The 20,734-nt window shown below is 41.8% G+C and overlaps 1 protein-coding gene across 1 annotated transcript; it reads left to right on the top strand.

The window, feature by feature from the left end:
* ORC2 (origin recognition complex subunit 2) lies at positions 1-18,448 on the top strand. The gene is made up of 16 exons (XM_062578210.1): positions 1-127; positions 1,073-1,216; positions 1,524-1,610; positions 3,810-3,899; positions 4,669-4,700; positions 6,617-6,674; positions 7,665-7,858; positions 8,470-8,568; positions 10,240-10,349; positions 11,875-12,007; positions 12,428-12,524; positions 14,207-14,353; positions 14,943-15,114; positions 15,419-15,480; positions 16,518-16,636; positions 17,292-18,448. Exons 1-16 carry the CDS (start codon positions 37-39, stop codon positions 17,376-17,378), a joined length of 1,722 nt encoding a protein of 573 aa, XP_062434194.1. The 5' UTR covers positions 1-36; the 3' UTR covers positions 17,379-18,448.
* The last annotated feature ends 2,286 nt before the right edge of the window (positions 18,449-20,734 follow it).

Genomic DNA, 20,734 nt, shown 5'->3' with positions numbered 1-20,734 from the left:
GGACCGGGCTGACGGGGGTGCTTGCCGGGGCCCGCCATGAGCCAGCCAGCGGGGAGGGGCAGCGCCGCCCTGGAGGTGAGATTCGTGCCCGACGAGGACGTCCTGAAGCACATCGCTGACGACGCAGGTACCGCCGGCTTGGGGCAGCGCGGCTCGCACCTCCCCTGAGAGGGGTGCAAGCAGCGCGGGCCTCCTGCAGCGCCTGGGGCGGTTGAGCTCTCTTCTGCCTCGGCGGGTTTTTCTGCTCCTCCCTCCCTCCCCCCGGCACAGCGGAGGGGTGACGGCTCCGCCGTGGCAGGTGCCCTCAGCTGGAGGTAGTGTCGGGTGTCTTGATGCCGGGTTCTTAAGCGGAAACGCGTGTGTATAACGGCCTGCGGGAGGAGGAGACGAGCAGCCCTGAAGAGCTAAAAATACACTCACGCACACCGAGTCAGCTCCCAGTGAGGCTCAAAGTGGCTGCTACAGAAAAGCGTTGCTGCAGTTTTCATTGCTTTTAAGGAGTGGAACCTCCAGCTGCAGAGTTGCTCGAAACTTGGTGGTGGTGCAAGGCCCATGGCACCCTGATCTGAGTTGGCTGTTGGCCCTGCTTTGAGCACAGGGTCAGACTGGGTGGCCGCCCGAGGTCTGTTCCAAACACAGTTCTTCTCTGAGTTTACTGGCAGCCTCTAGGCCAGAATTTTTTGACCTGTCCCACTTTCTTAAGGAAGACTCAGGAAATCAAATGCTGTCCCTTTTGCCCACAATTTGACCCGTATATGTGTGAATCATTGTCATTTTTTTGTACCAAACTGGGGAGGCTGGCATGTATTGAAATGAGGAGCTGACCATTGTGGTCAGCCAGCTTTTGCTGTGCTAGGGTTGGGGCAGTTACAGGAGGGAGTAATGGCCCTAGAGTCAGCCGACCACTGTGACACAGACGAGTTATAGATGTTCTTGTAGCAGAATGTGTTTTCTATTTTGTGTTTATTGTGCTTAGCACAGCAGGATCTTGGTCTCTAAATGTTGAGCTGCATGCTATTACAACAGAAATAATGTAATAGCAGGTGGTAATAACTTCTGATTGTAATTCTAGGTGTTAAAGTTCGGAAGGATAAGACTCAACTGACAGTCAATGCAAAAAAATTTGTGAAAACACTTGAAAACATCTCAGATGATGAAGCTCAGGAGATCCTGGAAGAGAAGTCTTACGTTGCTGTTCTTGGAATATGTGCCCAAGGTATTGGCAGGGAGGAACCTAACACAGCTGTGACTTCAGGAGATTCTCACAGTGTCCAAGCTGTGCAATGTTTATGAAAGTGCTGTTGATGGTGGGAAGGAAGGAGGTGCTGAGGGCTGGCCAGGCCTGGCTGTGCTTCTGGTAGGAGGTAGAGGAGATGACGATGCTTCTAAGATTTTTAATTGTATGTATTTTGTAATATTACATAAAGAGTCCTTTAAGCCCAATAGTAAAGTATTCCATTTCCCTTGGGCTGGGAAAATACCAGTGCTTCTTAAGTAGCTACAAGTAACTTTTGTTTTCACAGATACAATGGGAAATGGCTCAGGTGTAGGTGGTGGTGAAGTTTACTCATTCCAGACTCCAAAACGCTCCGGCAAAATGGCAGAGCTGGGTATGTTTTCTTATTTCTTCATTTACTATTGCTCTGGCTGCTGTTTTCTTGAGTACCCTTGTTAACGTGTTTTGTCACATCTGCGCATTCAGAAGATATGTTTGGGCTATTTCAGTAGCTTCTGTTTGGCTCCAGATCAGTCTTGCCCAGAAACAAAAATCCAGGGTTAGGACATAAAGTCGCGTTGGAGGTTAGAATGCAAATTGGTGTTATTTTGTCCTTGTGTTGCTTAAACAGTTTGATCTGGGGGGTCCTGGTCTTATTTTTTGTATAGTAAGGGCTCCTCATCTTGCTTCTGTGAACATGTATGCAGATAAAAACATTAACAAAAAAGTGACTTACAACTCCTAGTAAATATTGAAAAACATTAGGTATCAATTTGAACAGAACCATTAATTTACATATGCAGAAGGAGTTATTCCATGTTCTTGGTGTTAGTGAGATGAGTACGCCTGCCTTACGGACTGGAGCAGTTCTGTCCAGAAGCTTGACTGCTGCGTGAAAGGTTCTTTGTTTTGGAAGTAAAAAACTGTTGTGACTTAATCAGTGCATTGTTAACAGTATCTTTTTTAGCAGTATAGAAAGCCCTGTGAGAAGCTTGTGCTGAAAGAAATCTTAAATTTAGCAGCAAAATTGTCTTTTTTATTTGTTGTTTTTTTTAGTCTTCCTTTTCCAGTTTGCTTTGTTTTATTGTGGGTTGAATCCTGTTTAATGGAAGACAAATCTGAATGTTTATAGAATAGAAGTTTCTTTGTATAATGGGATTATTTGAAGAGAAAAGAGGTGGTGTGAATTGTTCTGAAGGATTTAAGTTTGGGTGCTCTGTGTGGTGGGGGGAAGCAAAAGATGAAGCCAGAAGGAAGCAGAGGCTGTGCTGAGAGGATAGCCAGCATATTTGTCTAAAAGCAGGAAATAAGAAAAGGTAGTAATTTCTTAATGCTGGTAGAAGAGTCTGTGTGCGTTTGCCAAAGGATGGTAGAGGCTTTGTTTGTGTAACTTTAGAAGGAAATGAGAATATCTCATTATCAGGCAAAGACAGAGTTGAAAAAGAGGCAGTTTTAACCGCTTGTGGAAAGAGATTTCTTGTTCCCAGACTGTCTGGGGGTGTGTTTGCTAGGCTAACTGGGAGCTTGGGAGAATAAAGCAGAAAGTGGCACTGCTAGAGAGGGTGGGCTGCTCAGGTTAACACAAGATGCTCAGGCCCTGTTACCACAACATTTCTCCTCGCCTGAAGAGTCTCAGCCCAGCACCACTTGAACTTGATGCAGCCTACAGAAGATGATCCAGAGAAGAGGGATTATTCCTCCTTATAACTGTAAAGAAACTGTGGTTTCCATACCTCTTCACTTCTCTGTATTTCTGCTGTTTCTAGGGAGGTTTGTTTCTTATGCCCTTCTCCACCAGGGTATGTTTCCCTGGTGTTCCTTGCCAGACCAATGACTCAGTTTGACAACTGCTGATCAAAGGTCCTTATCCTTATCTGTACCGTAATGATGAACCTTCCTAGCAAGTGGTTGTGAGTCAGTGCACTCCCCTTTCAGAAGACATCCCACAACTGAGCTGCAGTCTGGAAGGCTGTGATTGGGGCTTGGAGATGGCTAAAGAGATGGATGGGGTTTGGAGATGGATAAATGATATGGAAACTGATGGATAGGAAGATAACAGATTGCAACTCATCAGAGAAGTGGAGAGAGTAGTTTTCTTGAGGAACTGGTATTAGGCCTTTCATATTCAGATCAGTGTTTCAACTTCAGCTTGTGCTGATACGCAATAGAAAAAGGTGAATTGATTATGAGAGCCCAGCTTCTAAGGGATTGGTGTGTTTGCTGTATCTGCTGCTCCACGGTGTCCAGTTGCATAGTTATAAGGAACTGAGTGGGTGTTACCAAAGATTGCTGTAATTTGAAGATGGATGGAACCCACAGAAGCAAAGCTTTTCTGCCACCACTGCCTGTGGAAGGAATGAATTGAAGCGTTTGGTTTCTGAGTATCTTTTTCAAGTAAGATATTCATCTTTAGGGTTAGAAAAAAAATGGAAGTATCTGGTGCAGTATCTGAACTAGCTGGGAAATGAATATTTGGGTATTCCCAAACAGATAACCTCTGTTTCGGGTATAAGACTCCATGGCCGACTAGCTAGAGCTGGGGGTTTTGTCCCTGATGCATGGAACCTCTTTCCCTTCACCTCATTTTTTACAGCCTCTGAATTAGCCCGGACACCAGGACAGAGTGTGGCTCCTGATCGCACTGAGTGCCCTGAGAAGACTGTCAAATCCCCTCAAAGCAGCAGTAAGTCCTCTGAAGTTTTGGGGAACTGAAGCTGAATGGCTAAGGGTTATCTTCCTGCTTGGATGGCGGAGCAGGTGCTAGGGTGCCAGCTTCTGTCATGCCTCTGTGTTCTAGTCAGTGTAACTTTGTAGTAAAATGTTTGGTGTGCATGACTTCTGGTTCACCTAGCTGTCTTTCACTATGCTCTGCCAGCCTAGAGAAAAACAGGAACTTCTGTCTCGTCTTTTGTTGCGTCACTTGACTGATTTCCTGTATGTTCAACCCAAATGCTTGCACTTGAGAGAGTTATGAGCTGGGCTCTTGAGTGAGCATCAGATTGGTAAGATTATGTGGGTGTTCATGTGTAACTTTGTACTTTATTGTGTATTCAAGTACTCACTGCTGTAAGGAGAAATACAGGTGGAAGAAGTCAGTGCAGATCAACCTTATCAAGAGTAACTTACCTTGTGCTTAGAAATGGAGTCTGATGTGCTCATGGACAGAAGAACATTTAGGTCTTTTTTCAGCATCTTCCCTCCTGCTGGTAGCCTCCCACAGAGTTGTGACTAGAACCAAACCTGTCTTCCATGGTGATAGCATTGACTATTCATTGTTGCCTTGCTTATGTGTGGGAAGGTAAGAGCTTGTGCCATAGGACTAATCGGTTAGGGAGCTGATATTTTGAAGCAGTGTGTCTTTGGATAGTGGCTGCCCATTTTCCTAGTGGAGCATCCTGTGCCACTGCTGAAAATACATGATACTCTGAACAACGCTGTTTCTTGTCTTGCAGAACATTTGAATTCAAACAAAGTGCAGCAGAAGGTGAGTGACTCCTTTCTTGTTTTTTTTTTCTCCACTTTCAAAACTTGAACTGACTAGTTATTACTGTACTAGAGAGGAAGGACCTTGAAGAGCCTCACCCACAGTACAGATGTCTCTCTTAATCCAGGCAGGCAGGGAGAAATTCAACCGAGCCACCCCCCAGAGCTACCATCCAGTAGAGTTACGGGATTTAGAGTGAATATGCAAATCAACAGGTTTGAAAGCCTAATTAGCTATCAAAATGAGAAGTATTTACCTGTCCTTTAATATGCAGTTAAACTCAGTTTCCAGTTTCTCGTAAGAGGAAGAAACAGCCTTAATCTTAAGGAGAGCAGTGCTGTTATAACAGAAATTCAACAACCATGGTGCTATTCAGTTTCTTACTTTAGTATTGGTTTATTTATTAAAAAAAAAAAAAAAAAAGTGATACCTGAGGAGAGATTCTACAGGTTGATATCTTCTTTAGAGATGGTACAGAGTGCAGAGAGGTACAGCTCAGACCTGCTAGTTGTGGTGGCTATGAATAAAGTGCTGTGAAACAGTTGGCTTTCTAAAGTAGTGTAGCATCATAGTAGAAGCATGTGCAAAGTTTCTCCAGTGTGAGGCTCTAGTGTGAAAAAGACGCCTAAGACATACTGTTTTGGAGTGCCATATTTGTCTCTTGATGAGACAGGATTAAGGAAGATTATTTAGATTATCTGTTTATTATTTAGATTAATTATTGCAAACATGATCTGGTATCTGGGTCAGACAGTGCTTTACATGTATAATGAAGACATGAAGCTATGTCTTAGTGAGCTCAGGCAACTCAGGTTCATTTTTCTCTGCTCATTCTGGGCTTAGTATTTCCAATGATCTGCTGTCATTTTGGTAGTTGTTTTTATACTGGACCTCCAAGTGACTTTGGATATACTATGTTACATAGATCATAGAATCGCAGAATGGGTAAGGTTGGAAGGGACCTCTGGAAAGCATCTAGTCCAACCTCCCTGCTCAAGCAGGGTCACCTAGAGCATATTAGACAGGGTTGCATCCAGGGTTTTGAATATCTCCAGAGAAGGAGACTCCACAACCTCTCTGGGCAACTTGTTCCAGGGCTCTGTCACTCTCACAGTGAAGAAATTCCCCCCTCACATTCAGGTGCAACTTCTGTGGTTCAGTTTTTGCTCATTGCCTCTTGTCCTGTCACACGGGACAACTGAAAAGAGTTTAGCCCCATCCGCTTGACACCCTCCCTTCAGGTACTTACAGACATTGATAAGATCCCTCCTCAGTCTTCTCTTCTCCAGGCTAAAGAGGCCCAGCTCTTGTAGCTATTCCTCATAGGGTAGATGCTGCAGCCCTCTGATCATCCTTCTAACCCTACACTGGACTCTTTCCAGTAGCTCCATGTCTCTCTCGTGCTGGGGAGCCCGGAACTGGATGCAGTACTCAAGATGAGGCTCCACCAGGGCTGAGTAGAGGGGCAGGATCACCTCCCTTGACCTGCTGGCAACACTCTTCCTCATGCAGCCAGCCTAGGATACCATTGACCCCTTCCTGGCTACAAGGGCACGTTGCTGGCTGATAGTCAACTTGTCATCCACCAGCACTCCCAGGTCCTTCTCTCTAGTTTGTCATTGCTTTGATTTGACACATCCCGAGGAATCAGCATCTTGGTGGGAAATTAAGCAGTTTTTCACCCTCTTGCTCAGGGCTTTTAGTTGAAAGAATGAAGCCCTTTTTGCAACCTGCTTCTGCCCCCATAGTTATAGATGACAAAAAATAATTCTCCTGACTTATTGCTGCTGCTTTCAGGTTCTGTGGGCTGAAATAGATTGAAATTGAAATCTGTTTCTACTCTTTGCTTGGCACAGGGCTGCTTTTGGGAGGCATGTTGACTTTTTGCTAACACATGGGATTTTTTTCTGTTACAGAGTAAAAAGAATGAATTTGTGTCCACCACACCTTACAGACTCAGGAGGAGGCTAGCAGGTAAAGATCTATCTTGGTAGTCAACTCCCGCTGTCACTGGTGAGTTGTGTTCAGAGAAAAGTGTTTCTCCTGCTTGTAAGCTTCTGCTTGACTCTGATTTCTTCATCCTACAGAAACTATAGAAATGTTCCTAAGGAAGTTTATTTTTACTGGCTCATTGCTCAAGATATGTAGACTTTTTCCCCTGCAAAAGTTACTGTTTAGGAAAGGGGTGGAGGTGGTAGAAGGACTGGATTACTAAACTTCAGTGACATGATCAGAAGAGGCAAAACTGTGAATAATTTGACATATGCTAACACTTCAGTGTAGTATAGCCTTTAGCCTTTAGGGTCTGTACTCTTCTTCAAGCTGCAGTCTAGGAGTGAAGGCTATAGAGTTAAGATGGATCGGCACAATTACTTGAACCCAGTGAAGTTTTAAAACTTTTTACTGATGGCTGTGATATTCTTGGTAAATTATTTCCGAAGATTGACTGGCTATATGTGTTCAGAATTAATGTAGAGGGGAGTTCTGTGCCCGATATTTCATGTTCTATTTCTTATTTTGTGTTGTGAGAGCAAGATTGAGCCGGATTTTGTCTATGCTCTTCAATCAGCATTAACAGAGATCTTTTACAAAACCTTTTCTCAGTGTGTGACACAGCATACAGCTTGCAGGACTGGCATTTTGGAAAACTGTTGTAGACGTACTAGGAAAAACAAGGAATTTTGTGGTCCTTTATTAGTCACTTTTCAGGGTAGAATTGTATTTCTCAGGTGGTATCAATGGGCAGAGCTTTACTAAGCAAGAATTTGAATTCAAAAATGGGAAAGAAATGGCTATGTGTGTTTGCAGTCTGCCTAAGCATTGACTTTACTTTTCTCTTAAATAGGTTTAAGAGTCATATGCTTGGAAAACCTCTAGAAAACATATGTGGGAGAGAGGGACTGTGCAAAATGTGTTCTGGGTAAGAAGTCATTGGTAGCTCTTAATCTTAAATTTATTCTCTAGCTCCAGACACTCATTTAGAAAGTGAGAGTGAATATTCTGCTTCCTGCTCGGAGGAGGAGGAGGAGGAGGAAGAGGAGGAACAGAAAGAAGCCAACACTGTTGTATCAGGCCGAAAGACCCCTGCAAAAACTAAGACTGCATCTACACCTCTTCTCAAAAAAACCTTATCCAAAAAAATGAAGGATGACAAGATGGTGAGTGTGCAGAAATTACACTTCTGAGCTAGCAAGAGTGAAGGGACACATAGTGATAGTAAGGTGTCAGTGGCCAGGCTTAAATATGAGGAAGAACTACCAGACTTGTTTCAAACCAGACCAGCTGGATTAGCTTTTGCTGTGCTTCCAAGCAGTCCTCTTTGTACCCTCACAGCGTGTGAGCCTGTGAGCTAACGCAGTCTGTATCTTCAGCAGCTGCAGAAGGAGAAGCCCTAAGATGTCTGTGAGGCAGGAGTCATTGTACTGATGAATGATGAAGAAATTGACTCTTACTGCACCAGAAGAACTACACCTTACCTTCTGTTTCAATGTTTACTTTTGTGTCAGACTTCCTTCAGTGTGAGGGATCCCCACACCCTCTAGAACTGTAGCCTTATTCTGTTCTCTTGGAAACTCTTCCCTCTTCTCTCCAGCAGAGGACCATCTGACTGGGTTGGCTTTGGCAGAAGGTTACTATAGAAGCCGTTTTTGCAAATAACTTCTGGCTTTCTATTCAGCCTTATTCTGTATCTCTTATTTGTCGTGTTTAGATGTGCTTCTGAGTACAGAGGTACAGGGGAGAGTGGCTGACCTTGCTGTCACTTTTGCAGAGCAACCTGGTGGAGGAATACTTTGAAGCGCACAGTAGTTCCAAAGTGCTCACCTCGGACCGAACCCTGCAGAAACTGCAGAGAAGAAGGCTAAATCAGGTACGCTTCATGGTGAACCAAAGTACTGTCAGACCTTTTGGTTTCATGGATATAGGTTTCCCCCTCTGAAACTTCCCAATGTTGCTATTTTCAGTTTATCTTTGCTGAAGACATTTTTGTTGGTAACTCTGGGTTAGGCAGGGAGTGGGGGATATTTTAAGCATCATGTTTCCTACTGCCACCCCTGAGCAAGGACAGTGAGAGTGGGCTGTTGCCTAGTTGTTAATGCCTGAGACAGTAGGGAAAATGCAGAGACAAAGCACTGTTAGAGTAGATAGCTGAAAGCTGCAATTGTCAAAACAGGCTTGTTAAAGCTGTCTTTTGGAGGAAAAGAGGGAGAAACAGAGTTGTAGAGCCCTGCATTTAAAATTAACAACAAATCACCATCTTTATAAATGAAATGGGCAGGTGGATTACAAGCTATCTTGATTGTATTAGGTGAATATGTGTATGGGAGATGGAGATATCCCTTTTCATCTGTGAATTATTGGGTAAAGCCCCATGCAGCTTGGGACAGCTGTAAATGTTGTCACCTGCTTTGTGAAATGCACTTTGTCCCACCCTAGTTCCTAGGACGCAGGAACTGTCTAATTGCAATGACTGACTTGCTGGACTGTGTTTTTCCATATGGTGCTTTCAAAGCTAGTTTCAAGACAGTGGTTGCACCATAGAGAGCCAGGTACACAGGGGCTGGTACCAAGGAAACTAGTGTAAAATACATGTAGTGTCTTCTTGTCTATTACTTCTTTTGTACCCTTCTGTGTTTTGAAAGACAGTATGTATACAGGTTGCCTGATGTCTGCTGTTGTCTGGAATTACTACGTAGAGAAACATCTGGATTCCTAACAAGTTTTTGCACAACAGCTCTGGAGGAAAATTAAGGCTCTCAGTATTAAATCTACTACTGGCATCAGTGAAGCTGAAGACTTGGCAGTTCTGTCTCTCAATGCTTTATGTTTGTTTGAAACATTGCAGCTGCCTTTTGCATTCTTTCCAGAGTAAACTATCGTCTTCTGCAGGGGAATAGAAAGCAAAGCTGCATCTGTCATGCCGCAGTGCTGTTTAAATATCAACATTTCCAGTACATCTTAAAGCTGAATTAATCCTTTGATTTTTGATGATTTTGAAGTAACACTTTCTCTACATTTATCTTTTGGCTGCAAATGATTTTCTTTCTCCTGTATTTGTATTTCTCTTCAAAGATGATGTCCATGAGCATTCTCTTGTAGTGATAAACATATGAACTATTGCTAAGCATGTTGATTTGAACCCTTGCTCTTTTGGACTGGGTTGTGGTCTTGGTGTCTTCCTGGTAGAGTGCTTGGTACTGTGAAAGCTCTGAATGTCTCTGTTGTTTCAGGAGTAGTGTTCCCGGACTCAACAGGAAGAGATAAAATACGGTGTAATACTGGCACAAATCTTGATTCTAGTCCTAGTCTGGCTGCTATTTCCCATACGAAGTTTACTTACTGTTTGCTTTGTTTCTTCATAAGTAAAACTGCTTAGAGTTCTCACAGGGGTCTTCACAGGGAAACATGAGTGCAGCATCAGTGAAAACCGTTCTGATCCCTAGCTAGAAAGTATACTAAAAGAGTATTTGTAAGGACTCCAGGTATCTGTCCTATCTTTCTAAACTTTGAAAACTGTCTTATTATCTTTTTCTCAATACAGGAAACACTGCGCGACCTCTTGAAAAAAGCTCCCCTTGCCTTTGCTGCTGAAATCAAAGAGCTGAACCAACAGCATGAGTCTCTGTTTTCCAAGTGGATGCTGCAGTTACAGTAAGTACTCAGTGAGAATCACTGAAGAAGCCAAGTAAACAGACACTGCCAGTAAACTTCCCCTCATACCAACAATAATTCTGTGGATGAGTTAAGGAATGATCTTTTCCTTAATTTAGTGATCATGTTTAAAGTTAGGTGTCATTAATTTAGTACAGTGTTTCCTGTAGACCAGATTATATCTGACTGACTCCTTGAACGGAATGCCTGAAGTGAAATGAGGTTGCATTCTGCCTGGTTTGTTTGTCTGTGCCTCTGTAAACCAAGCTAGAGTGCATTCACAAGAGAGAGAACTTCAAGGATGAGAAAAGTGCTGTTTGTGTAGAAACAGTTTTGCTTACAGTAGTATGGTTGATAATGGTTAATCTGCCACTGTTTTCTTCAATATGTAGCCGTCCCCAGTGATGTGGCAGTAGCGTTGACTTTGAGTGTCTATGGTACTTAACGATCTAGGCAAATGGAAATCTTAATGCTGTTGGAAACCTTAGCAGCATAAATTTTGTCTGAGTTTGTATGTTAGAGGGAAGGATCAAAATACTCTTCTAGGAAATTAAATAGTGAAATAGAATAGAGTGTGAGACTCTGAAATGCCTTAGAGAAGACAGGGCACCAGCTTTGAAGTTAAGTTTCAAGGCAGGAGCAGATGTTGATGAGCAGAAAGCCCCTCGCAAGCTTTGCAAGGGAGTGGAGTGCAAAGAGGAATTTGTGCTCTGTGGGGAGTGATGGAGCATATGAAAAAGATGGTAACTTTGAAAGACTTGCTGGAGGAGGAGTTCTCTGTGACTCAATGACCTGGGAAAATAGCTAGAGATGTATGTGGCAGGATAAAAGGGACAAATCCAGAGATGATACTGAAGTCAGCGACATGTCACCTTGTCCAGTTCTGGTTGTTGGAGTGGCCTGATAGTCTTTCTGGTCAAGATGGTGCTTTTTCACTCCTCTGAAGGAAACAAAGGTTTGTGATTTGCGACCACACTCTGTTGTGTTTTTCTGCTTCTTTCTCAATGGGGCAATCAGAATAAGCAGGAAGTATGAGAATAGTGGCATTTTGCTTTGAAGCCTTGCCTGTAGATCAGAGTAGAAACCCACCTTACAAGTGTATAACACACTTGCTTTTTTCTTGTATTTGCTGTAACCCATGGTAAATATTCAATATAATCACATGGTGAAGGGGGAAATTCAAATATTATTCTAGTCATAATTGTTTGAAGATGTAGATCTATCTGCAGTCTTACAGAATTCTTGGACAATACTGTTTTGTTCCATAGACATTTTGTTAAATTGCAGGCTTCCTGCCTGCCAGAACACTACTTTTGCTAGGATGCTACATTTCTGATTCCTTGCAGCTGACCTTTTTTGTCAGCAGTGAGTTTAAGGTAAGCCTGAAGTTGAAGATTTCCCTAGAAAGGTGAAATTTTAAGAGGCAAGATTGAATTGGATCATTTTGCTTAATGAAAATGGGAATGCATGAACCTAAGAGGGACGGTACACTTTTGATTTAATGTATTTGCTCACTTTTCTGCAGCTTGGGTTTCAATATCATGCTCTATGGACTGGGCTCAAAGCGGGATTTGCTGGAAAAGTTTCGTACCTCTGTGCTCCGGGATTCTGTTCACCTTGTGGTTAATGGATACTTCCCCAGCATCACTGTGAGATCAGTAAGTGTGGCAAAAGCTCGTGGGTTTTTCTAATCTTCCTGTGTTGTAAGTACTCCCAAAAAATCTTTCAATACAAATTCTAAGGAAAGCTGCCTGCAGCCTATAGCTAACAGACTCTTGAATGAAGAGTAGTTCCCATCTTTTTTAAGAGTTTAAAGAAGTTAGCCCATGCATTTTCCGGGAAGTTTTGATTCCAGTGTTAATATATACTCATCAGTCTAAAGTCTTATTTTATGCCATGTTTTGAAGAAGGGTAGTAATTTTAGGCTTATGTTGAATGGTTTTCAAGATTTGATGGTAAAAATCAGATTATCTTCCTCATGACAGTCAAAGGCTAAGTTTCAGATTTTCTGCAATAGGTCGATCAGTGCCAGAGCCCTTCGAAAGAAACAATGATGACTCTGCAGTTTTCTGTTCCAGATTTTGAACTCCATCACAGAGGAAGTACTGGAGCATATTGGGACATTCCGTAGCCCCCTTGACCAACTTGAATTCATCATGAAAAGGTTTAAAGAAGGTAAAATAACTGACCTTATATGTTAAAATGGTTGACTCAACTTACTGTTAGGAAAGCCTGGACGTGTTCTTACCTCACAGCTTTCATACAGATGGTTACAACCTCTTAGTCTGTTGTACCCAATGTATTTGTTGTCTTGAAGTTTCTGATGCTTCTTACATATATTCCTCGTGTATATATTTTATATGTGCTCCCAGCTATTACCCCTGTCAGTGTTTCACCCAAGAAGTTTTCTAGAAATTGAAGGAGGAGAGCTTGAGCATTCTAACAGGAGAGAGGCTCCTTATCCCTTCAGCAAACTAAAATGCTCATCTCTTGCATTCAACACAGTGCCTTTGTGCTTTACATATTCAGTGTTTCTATAGTCAGATGTTTCTTGGTGGAAGGCAGGATAGATAAACTCCTGACATATGAGGGAAGGTGGCTCTTAGTGGCTGCTTGAGGACCTGATGAATGTCACTGAAATAAACAGGATGAAGAACTTGCAAACAATTTGGAATGGCAGTTGCTGACAGATGCCAAGTCCTTTGAGCTGCGCTGTGAAATCCTGGCCTGGGAGTCTTTCCATAAATTTCAGTATATGCTGGGCCAAGGCTTAAGTGAACACGGTTTAGTAGAACAGTAATTTAAGTTTAATATATGCAAAATTCCAACATTAAGATGAAATAAAGGAGAGCAATGTTGAACAGGCAGGTTAGAAGTGGATTCAAACTTAAGTGATAACCACCATACAGAATGCTTGCTGAATTCTCTGTGTGTAGGTTTTACTGCTTGTGTGTTGTGTGTACGTACACAAATTGCCTTGGGAATCTTAATTGCACGGGGGATTGTGTTCAAGAGTTTACACTCCTTTTTCTCCATCATTATCTTTTGTGTATTTCTGATGGGAGTAAGTGGAAAAGGCTGATTAATGATGGTCTCCACTTGAATCTACATAAATCAGTCTCATGTGTACTGCACTATAGCTGATCTGACTGGGAGTCTGTGGAACCTTCAGTTTCCATTGGTAGCCAAATATGTATTTGCTTTCTGAGGGAAAAAAAACAACAAACAAAAACTGGCTACTCTTACAGAATTATCTCAGGGCTCAGAAAGCTCTTCCCTGAGTATAACTAAGAGCAACAATAAGCTAAGTAAGCACTTATAATGTCTACTGTTTGTGTTATTCATGCTAAAAGTCTTTTTGGCTTCCTCTGAGGGCTCAGTGGAAAAATTTCTAATGAAGTCAGTATACCTTGGATTCAATCTTGAATAGAAAATGTGTTTTCAGTGTGGGAGGAGAAGTTGAAGGATCCTAGTCATGTACCTCAAAAGCAGCTGAACAAACTGTGCTTAGACTTCCCTCCTAAAATACAGTTGATAGAACTTGAATCTCAGGACTAAAAGCCATAGCTGACAGGGAAATTCCTTGGTAAAGCACTGAGCAAGTGAAAATTGGATTATAAGAGAAAAGCTTGAGCTGCAGAAAGAAGAGTAGTTGTGATGAGAGCTGCAGTACAGTGAATTGAGAGAAAGCCTGTCAGTAAGCTGTATAAGGAAAGTCATTTGATATTGGAATGATGAAAATGGAGGTGAACCTGATGAAATAGACTTGTCCTAGGCTGCACTGGGAGTGGGAAACCACTCCCAGTGCAGTTCCTTTGATCTTTTTTTTTTTTTTTTTTCGTTTTCCAACCTTGCAGATTCCTCTTTAGAGCTCTATGTCCTCATTCATAACCTGGACAGCCAGATGTTGAGAGGAGAAAGAAGTCAGCAGATCCTTGCACAGTTATCTTCTCTGCCTAGCATTTACCTCATTGCCTCTATCGATCACATCAATGCTCCTCTGAGTGGGTACCCTTTGCCCTGATGTTCTCTGTAGCAAAAAGAGAAGTATCTGCATTCTACTCTGGTACTGTTGAGCATGATTCACAAGTATTACACTTGATATATAAAGTAGACCTGGTGATATGTGTCTGGCTGAAGCAGCTGGAAGCCATGATTAGAAAAAGGCCCTGTTGAGCCAAAAGTGTACAAAGACACTAAAAAAAAAAGGAATGGACTCTAGGCTTCTAGCAGTCATTGATTTTGGAGACTTTCTGAAATGGAAATTGGATGTTATATCTGTTATTGCATCTGAACTATTTGGTTTCTCACCCATTTAACATTATTTAACCTACTTGCACACTGCAGATGCTGGCATGATTTACAGCATATCAGTGAAGCTAGTACAAAAAGGAGATGTGCAAATGCTTTGTTGCAGAAAATTTGTCTGACTTGACCTGCAAGTGCTTGGGTGAATGTACTGTAAATTTCCACAAGAATATTTACTTTCCTCAGACCCTACAGTAGAACCAAGTAAATTTTAATATTGCTTATTTAATGCCTGAAGCTAAATCTCCCTATTCTGTTTGCCTTTGCTTTCCTCTCTCTGTCTAGTGTGGGATCAGGCAAAGCAAAGCCTCTACAACTGGCTTTGGTATGAAACAACCACATTTAGTCCTTATGTGGAAGAAACCTCCTACGAGAACTCGCTTTTAGTACAGCAGTCTGGATCTTTGGCTTTGAGCTCCTTAACACACGTCCTGCGCAGTCTCACTCCCAATGCCAGGTAAGATACTGTTATACTTCATAGCAGCACCTTGTGAGTCTCCAGTCCTTGCTGGATTACTCTGGTTCTGTGTTAGCTCTCAAGCACATACATAGCAGGAGGCAAGCACTGTCATCTGAAAACAGTTCTTCAGATAAAGACAATGTGACCTGAGTTCTAAGTAATTGATTACTTTAAAGGAGCAGAGTTTGGATAGCAGGCCTTACAGAGTCAGTAGCATGTACAAAGTCCTTTCATGAGGGAAAACTCAGTATTTTCTAATGGGCCTTTTTCTCTTGATTTCCCCTCTCTACCTCCCACTTAGGGGGATATTCAGATTGCTTGCACAGTACCAGCTGGAAAACAAGGACAACCCATGTTACCCAGGTACATAAGCACCTTTTCTTGTCTGCTTGGGGTGGCATCACTGCCAGCTCAGTCACACTGGACACTAGCTTTTGTTATCCAGGTTTCATGGCTGAGTGGTTACATCCAGCAACGGAAGTGTTGTAACTGCTGGCTTAATGAGACTCAGTGGGCATAGACTGTCTTCTAGTGGTGCTACATCTGCCTCTAACAGGAACTAGCTGATTCCTCTCTTACTGTTGTCTGCATTGATATTTAGTTGTGACTGATATCCTTTGTGGGGGAATGTGGAGTTACAAAATTAAAATAAAGGAAGAATTTTAATTTGCACAATTCTAGCACTTAAAAGGATCAGGGAAACACAGAAACATCTGTTCCCATGCTGCTCCTATTTAAATATTTTCTGGTCTGCATTCTAGGATACATGCAGACTATTCAATCACTGTCTCTAACAGCTGTTGTGGGTGACATGAGCAGCATTTAATCATAAAGACGGAAGTAAAATAGAGGGGTTGGAAATTAAGAGAGAATCACAATGTTGAGAAGTGTGTTTGAAGTGCCATTAAACTTTCTATTAGGCAAATAGAGTGATGGGAACTTTAATCTACTCTTCTACATGAATTTCTGAAATACTAGCTTAGCTGTCTGCTTGCAATGAGAAGTGATGTCGTTGTATCCATTGTGGTTTAAACTAAAGCAAGATTTGTAGATAGAGGTCATTCTTAGATGTGGAAAGCTGTTAGGGTCTGTAAGCGCTCCAGACCTCAACAAAGTTTTGTGTATCCTTGAAATAAGGCTGCCGTGCCTGGGCATGAAGAGCTGTTCAGAACTTTGTTTTGAATCTGTGATCAACTGAAATGCAATAGTTTTTCTATATTTCATATAAGAGATTTTTCTAAATCTATGTTCTCTCATATACTACTAAATACTTGTCAGACAACGCTTGCCTGGTGCAAGGGGTGGAAGAAGATGGTCTCTGAACAGTGCTGGGAGGGCAGCAGTGAATCTTCAGAATCTGACCACTTCAACTTCTTGTCCTCACCCTTTTCTATCTTTAGGGCTCTCTTTCCAAGACTTCTACCAGCAGTGTCGGGAGGCATTCCTCGTGAACAGTGACCTAACACTGAGGGCACAGCTGACAGAATTCAGGGACCACAAGCTCATCCGGACCAAGCGGGTGAGTTGCAGGAAGAAGATAATTCTGGAGATGCAGCTATCTTGAACAAAAAGCTACTTGCTTGCTACTAAGTATCTCTGAGACATGAGTCTGCAGCTCTGCATGAGACTTTATTGCTTGAAGTACCTGGGCGCTAGCAGAGGGCTGAAATTCTATTATGGCAGCTCCTTTTATGCCTCCAGTCTGTGAACTTTCTTTGCATGAATAGGAGGCTGTGAAAAGTCCAGTGTGGTTTGGTTTCCTAGCAGCCTACAGGGCTTTGTGGAACATAGCTTCCTGAAGCGCTTGAGAAGTGGCAGGCTCTGGAGCGTATCAGTCTGCTTCCTCTAGTTATCTGTATTTGCAGGATTGAAGAGTGCAGGCTAGTGCTAATAATGAGGCAGTATACCAGTACTAAATCTGGTAAAACAGTGTTGAGGAACTGTGTAGTGGCAGAATAGCATAGCTCACCAGAAGCTTTGACTCTTCCCTATGCTTGTGCATTTCCAGCATTGCTCTAGTGAAATATTCCTGATCTTAGCATTGTAGTCCTTCTGAATGCTGGCTAGCTCTCCACCCACACTGCAAACAAATGTCAGTGTTGCAGTGCTATCTAGTGGCTTGTGCTGCAGCTTCCACCAGTGTTAACAGAATGTGTATGTGTGTCTGTTCTCAGGGACCTGATGGTGTGGAATACTTATTAATTCCTGTAGATGACAGTACCTTGACTGACTTCTTAGAGAAAGAAGATGAAGATGTATAATGTCTCTCTGTTCCCAAAGCATCTATGGCAACTGCTTTCAAGGGCTGCTGGAGAGGGACCTATACTCAGATCTCTCTCCCTCCAACCCCAAAGCTGCTGGACTGCTTACTGAAATGTAATTATTTTTTCATGGTCATTGTTCAGCTACTTCAGATAGTTCAGAACAATGATTTCTGTAAGCAGGGCATCTCTTGCTCTGTAGTTAGATTTGTCTGCTTTGTCTGTTAGCTCAGATGAGGCCTTCTTCATATCTATGCAGCCAACCTTACAGTCAAGAAAATTCAGTAAGATTGTGCCATCTGCTCATTGCTTCACCGGACATGAGGGTTTTGCTGGAGGAGTTCACCTGGGAAGTGCAAACCACTAGATGGTCAGAGCTTTATTTTGTATTAGTGATGCAACTTTTCATGGCTGAGTGCTTTCCAGTACTCTCTGTACCAATTAGACAAGACTGGATTCCAGCGTATGAAGAAGTCAAGATTTACAGTGCTAAGAGGCCTGTCTTGACTGCACAAGGAAAGGAGACTAGCAGTAGGTGTGGGATATTGTGGGTAACTTATTAAATTCTGGTAATAGAACTGAAAGTCTTTCCCCAAACCCATATCCTTTTACAGGAGAACACAGAAGACATAGGTAATAGAAATTGTGATGGGCTTGAATCATTGCCTCTGGGTGAGAGTGAGAGGATCCATTTTGTTTTATCTACTTTCCAACTTGATATCCAGGACTGTAAAGAGGCTGTGGAGTTGATTTATTTTTAAAAAGCTTGCTTGCATACATGTATTTTTTTACATCAGGAATGTCCTCTGATCCTGGAGGAGGCCTTAAATAACAGTTATAAGCACTCCCTTTTGGTAGCCCTTAGAGGCTGGGAGACTGCTGAAGTTTCACAGCTTTTCTTCACTGTGTTTCTCAGGTATGGGAGTAAGCCCTACAGTTCCATCAACTGTAGTCTGCCAGCCAGACTTCAGGGACACTTGAACTCTGTGTGTCTAATATTTGGTAGCTGTGTTACAGCTCAATGTTGTAATAGCTTAAATCAATCAAATAAAGTACTTTATTAATTTTCATTAGCTTGTGTTGTCTTCCACAAATCTTTTATTTTGTAGGAAGAGTCTTCTGGCAGTTGTGTGAATGTGAAAGCCTCACTTTCACAATTACTACCCTATGTCAAAAGTCTGCAAATCTTCATTCAGTGCACAGATGATTTCAAACTAACTAGCAGAAATATTTTATACTGTTTCTTCTAAGGTATGAAAATTAAAAATAGTTTGCCTGACTTTTAATACTAATATATAGCTTTTGAAAAGAACCAAAACATTACATGTAATAATACTGCTACCTATATTCTCAGTGTTACCTGGCCTGTCCTTCACTGACAGAAGCAGCAGGACAGAGCCTGACTTCTGTTTGTACTGAAAACACAAAGTATCTGCTTATCTCACTATTGATTTGATTCTTCAAATATAAGACCTAATTAGCTTTGCTGGAGGGTCTGGTGGGGAAAAGTGGTACATGCCAGCAACCATCTCAGCAGCATCCTCTGGTTTTCTGCCCTAAAACATATTCCAACTAACATTCTCTTTGATGGCACTTGCATTTGTGTTTTGGAGGCTGCAAATTCAGAACTTTACAAAATGCAACAGGTGCTGCCTAGCACTGTTTATGCTACTCTCAGAGCCATTAAAACCCATTTAGGCATGAGGGGTCAAGGCATTGTGTCTTACCTAAATTCTCTAAGTTAGGTGCAGAGTTAAGTAAGTACCAGTGTCTGCCTATAGAAGAGATGTGTTGTTGGAGAAACTTAAGTGTCATAGATAAGAAGCAGCCACTTCCTGCTTTGCAATCCTGTGACTCTCTCTGGAGTTTCTGTAAAACTCAAGATTTAATTTATGTTTGGAATACATATGGAAGACACTGCCTAATGTATTTATAGGTAGTGATGGCATCATACATTTCAGTGTAATTATATAATTATATCATGATGTGATATGTGTCTATCTAGATGTGAAATTTATTGAACAAAGAGCTGTAGTGATCCTGACTTTTTTTTTCTTTTTCTTTTTCTTTTTTCTTTTTTTTTTTTAAGCAAACACTTCTGGCAGACTATGAAATGCCCAAGCAGGCCAAGAACAGGGCTGCAGGAGTTATTACACATTTGCTAACTTTGAATCAGTTTTTGGCTGTTGATGACTGTGATGCAATCTTGCAGGCTCAAGAAAATTACTGTGAATTAATTCCTGTGGATTTTGTGTTAAAATATTTCAGCTTGATTTTGTGCTGTTTCTGGATGTCTGTCCCATCTATGCATTAATTTTCTCTTGAATTCTATGTATGTACTAAGGATACTAGCTCTTTGGTATGAATCCTGTAGCATTTCAGTGTCTTCTACAGCAATACAGTACTGCTGGATTTGAAGAGATCAGTTCCACAGTCCTTTACTGGAGCAAGAAGAAATTTCTTATCCTTCTGAACTCTACCTTTGCCATTCCTGTTTTTCAGCTTACTTAGAGGTATTCATGGCATTGATAATTCTGGAGTTACCTCTTTACAGTTAAACACAAATGGAATAAGACATGCACACTTACAGTTAAAGCATCATCTGCATTATAATGTCTCAGAATTGATACCTTTTTTTTTGCCTACTAGAAAAATTACACCATAAACACTGATTCAGGCTGAGGTAACACTGTCTACTACTACAAAGGTTGCCCAAAGAGAATATTTAATTACACGATACAATTAATTTAAACAACATTGAACAAAGGGCCAGGGTAACGTGTAAAAGAGGAGGCTTAAATGCTTTAACAGTGCAATTAAGTTGTATTAAAATACAAATTGTGGTGATAAGCCTTTAGTCACAGAATCACATCAAAGGGATGTGAAAGGAGACACTGCCTACAAAGCACCCTCAATGCCCCAGTGCAGTGCAAAGTGCACCGTGTCTTGCAGGCATTTCACTAGGGCAGTGCTCTTAGTAACATTTACGCTGGAGAAGGCTGTCTTTAGTTACCCTTTCTTAGCCAAGGGAAAGAGGGAGATGGAGAAGTTATGGGGAAAGATCTAAGTCTGGGGAAATATTACCTGGAATCCTAATGATTTTAGCCACTGCAACTAAATCTGCTTGAAGTCCTGAGACAAAGCCCTAAGTTAGATTTGCATAGGACTCTTAACACACTGAGTTGCTGTGTGCAGCGTGGTAAAGACTTTTTGTTAAATGAGCCGGTTTCATTAACTAAACTTAAGGATGATGTTGCCAAGATCTTTACAGATTTGCAATAGAAATATTTTTAGTTTGTTTTAATATTCTGATGTGCACATATCTAGAGACTGTAAGATACACAACTGGTAGATTT

The sequence above is a fragment of the Rhea pennata genome, chromosome 6 (assembly GCF_028389875.1).
Source record: "Rhea pennata isolate bPtePen1 chromosome 6, bPtePen1.pri, whole genome shotgun sequence".
NCBI classification, from domain to species: Eukaryota; Metazoa; Chordata; class Aves; order Rheiformes; family Rheidae; genus Rhea; species Rhea pennata.
This window is presented reverse-complemented; position numbering and strand designations above follow the sequence as displayed.

What these genes read in the sequence shown, in the direction of transcription:
- ORC2 (XM_062578210.1), top strand. Translation starts at nt 37, where the DNA reads ATGAGCCAGCCAGCGGGGAGGGGCAGCGCCGCCCTGGAGGTGAGATTC. An exon ending in CGGCAAAATGGCAGAGCTGG is followed by an intron (nt 1,611 to 3,809) that starts GTATGTTTTCTT and finishes CATTTTTTACAG; the next exon opens with CCTCTGAATTAGCCCGGACA. An exon ending in CCAGCATCACTGTGAGATCA is followed by an intron (nt 12,008 to 12,427) that starts GTAAGTGTGGCA and finishes TTTCTGTTCCAG; the next exon opens with ATTTTGAACTCCATCACAGA.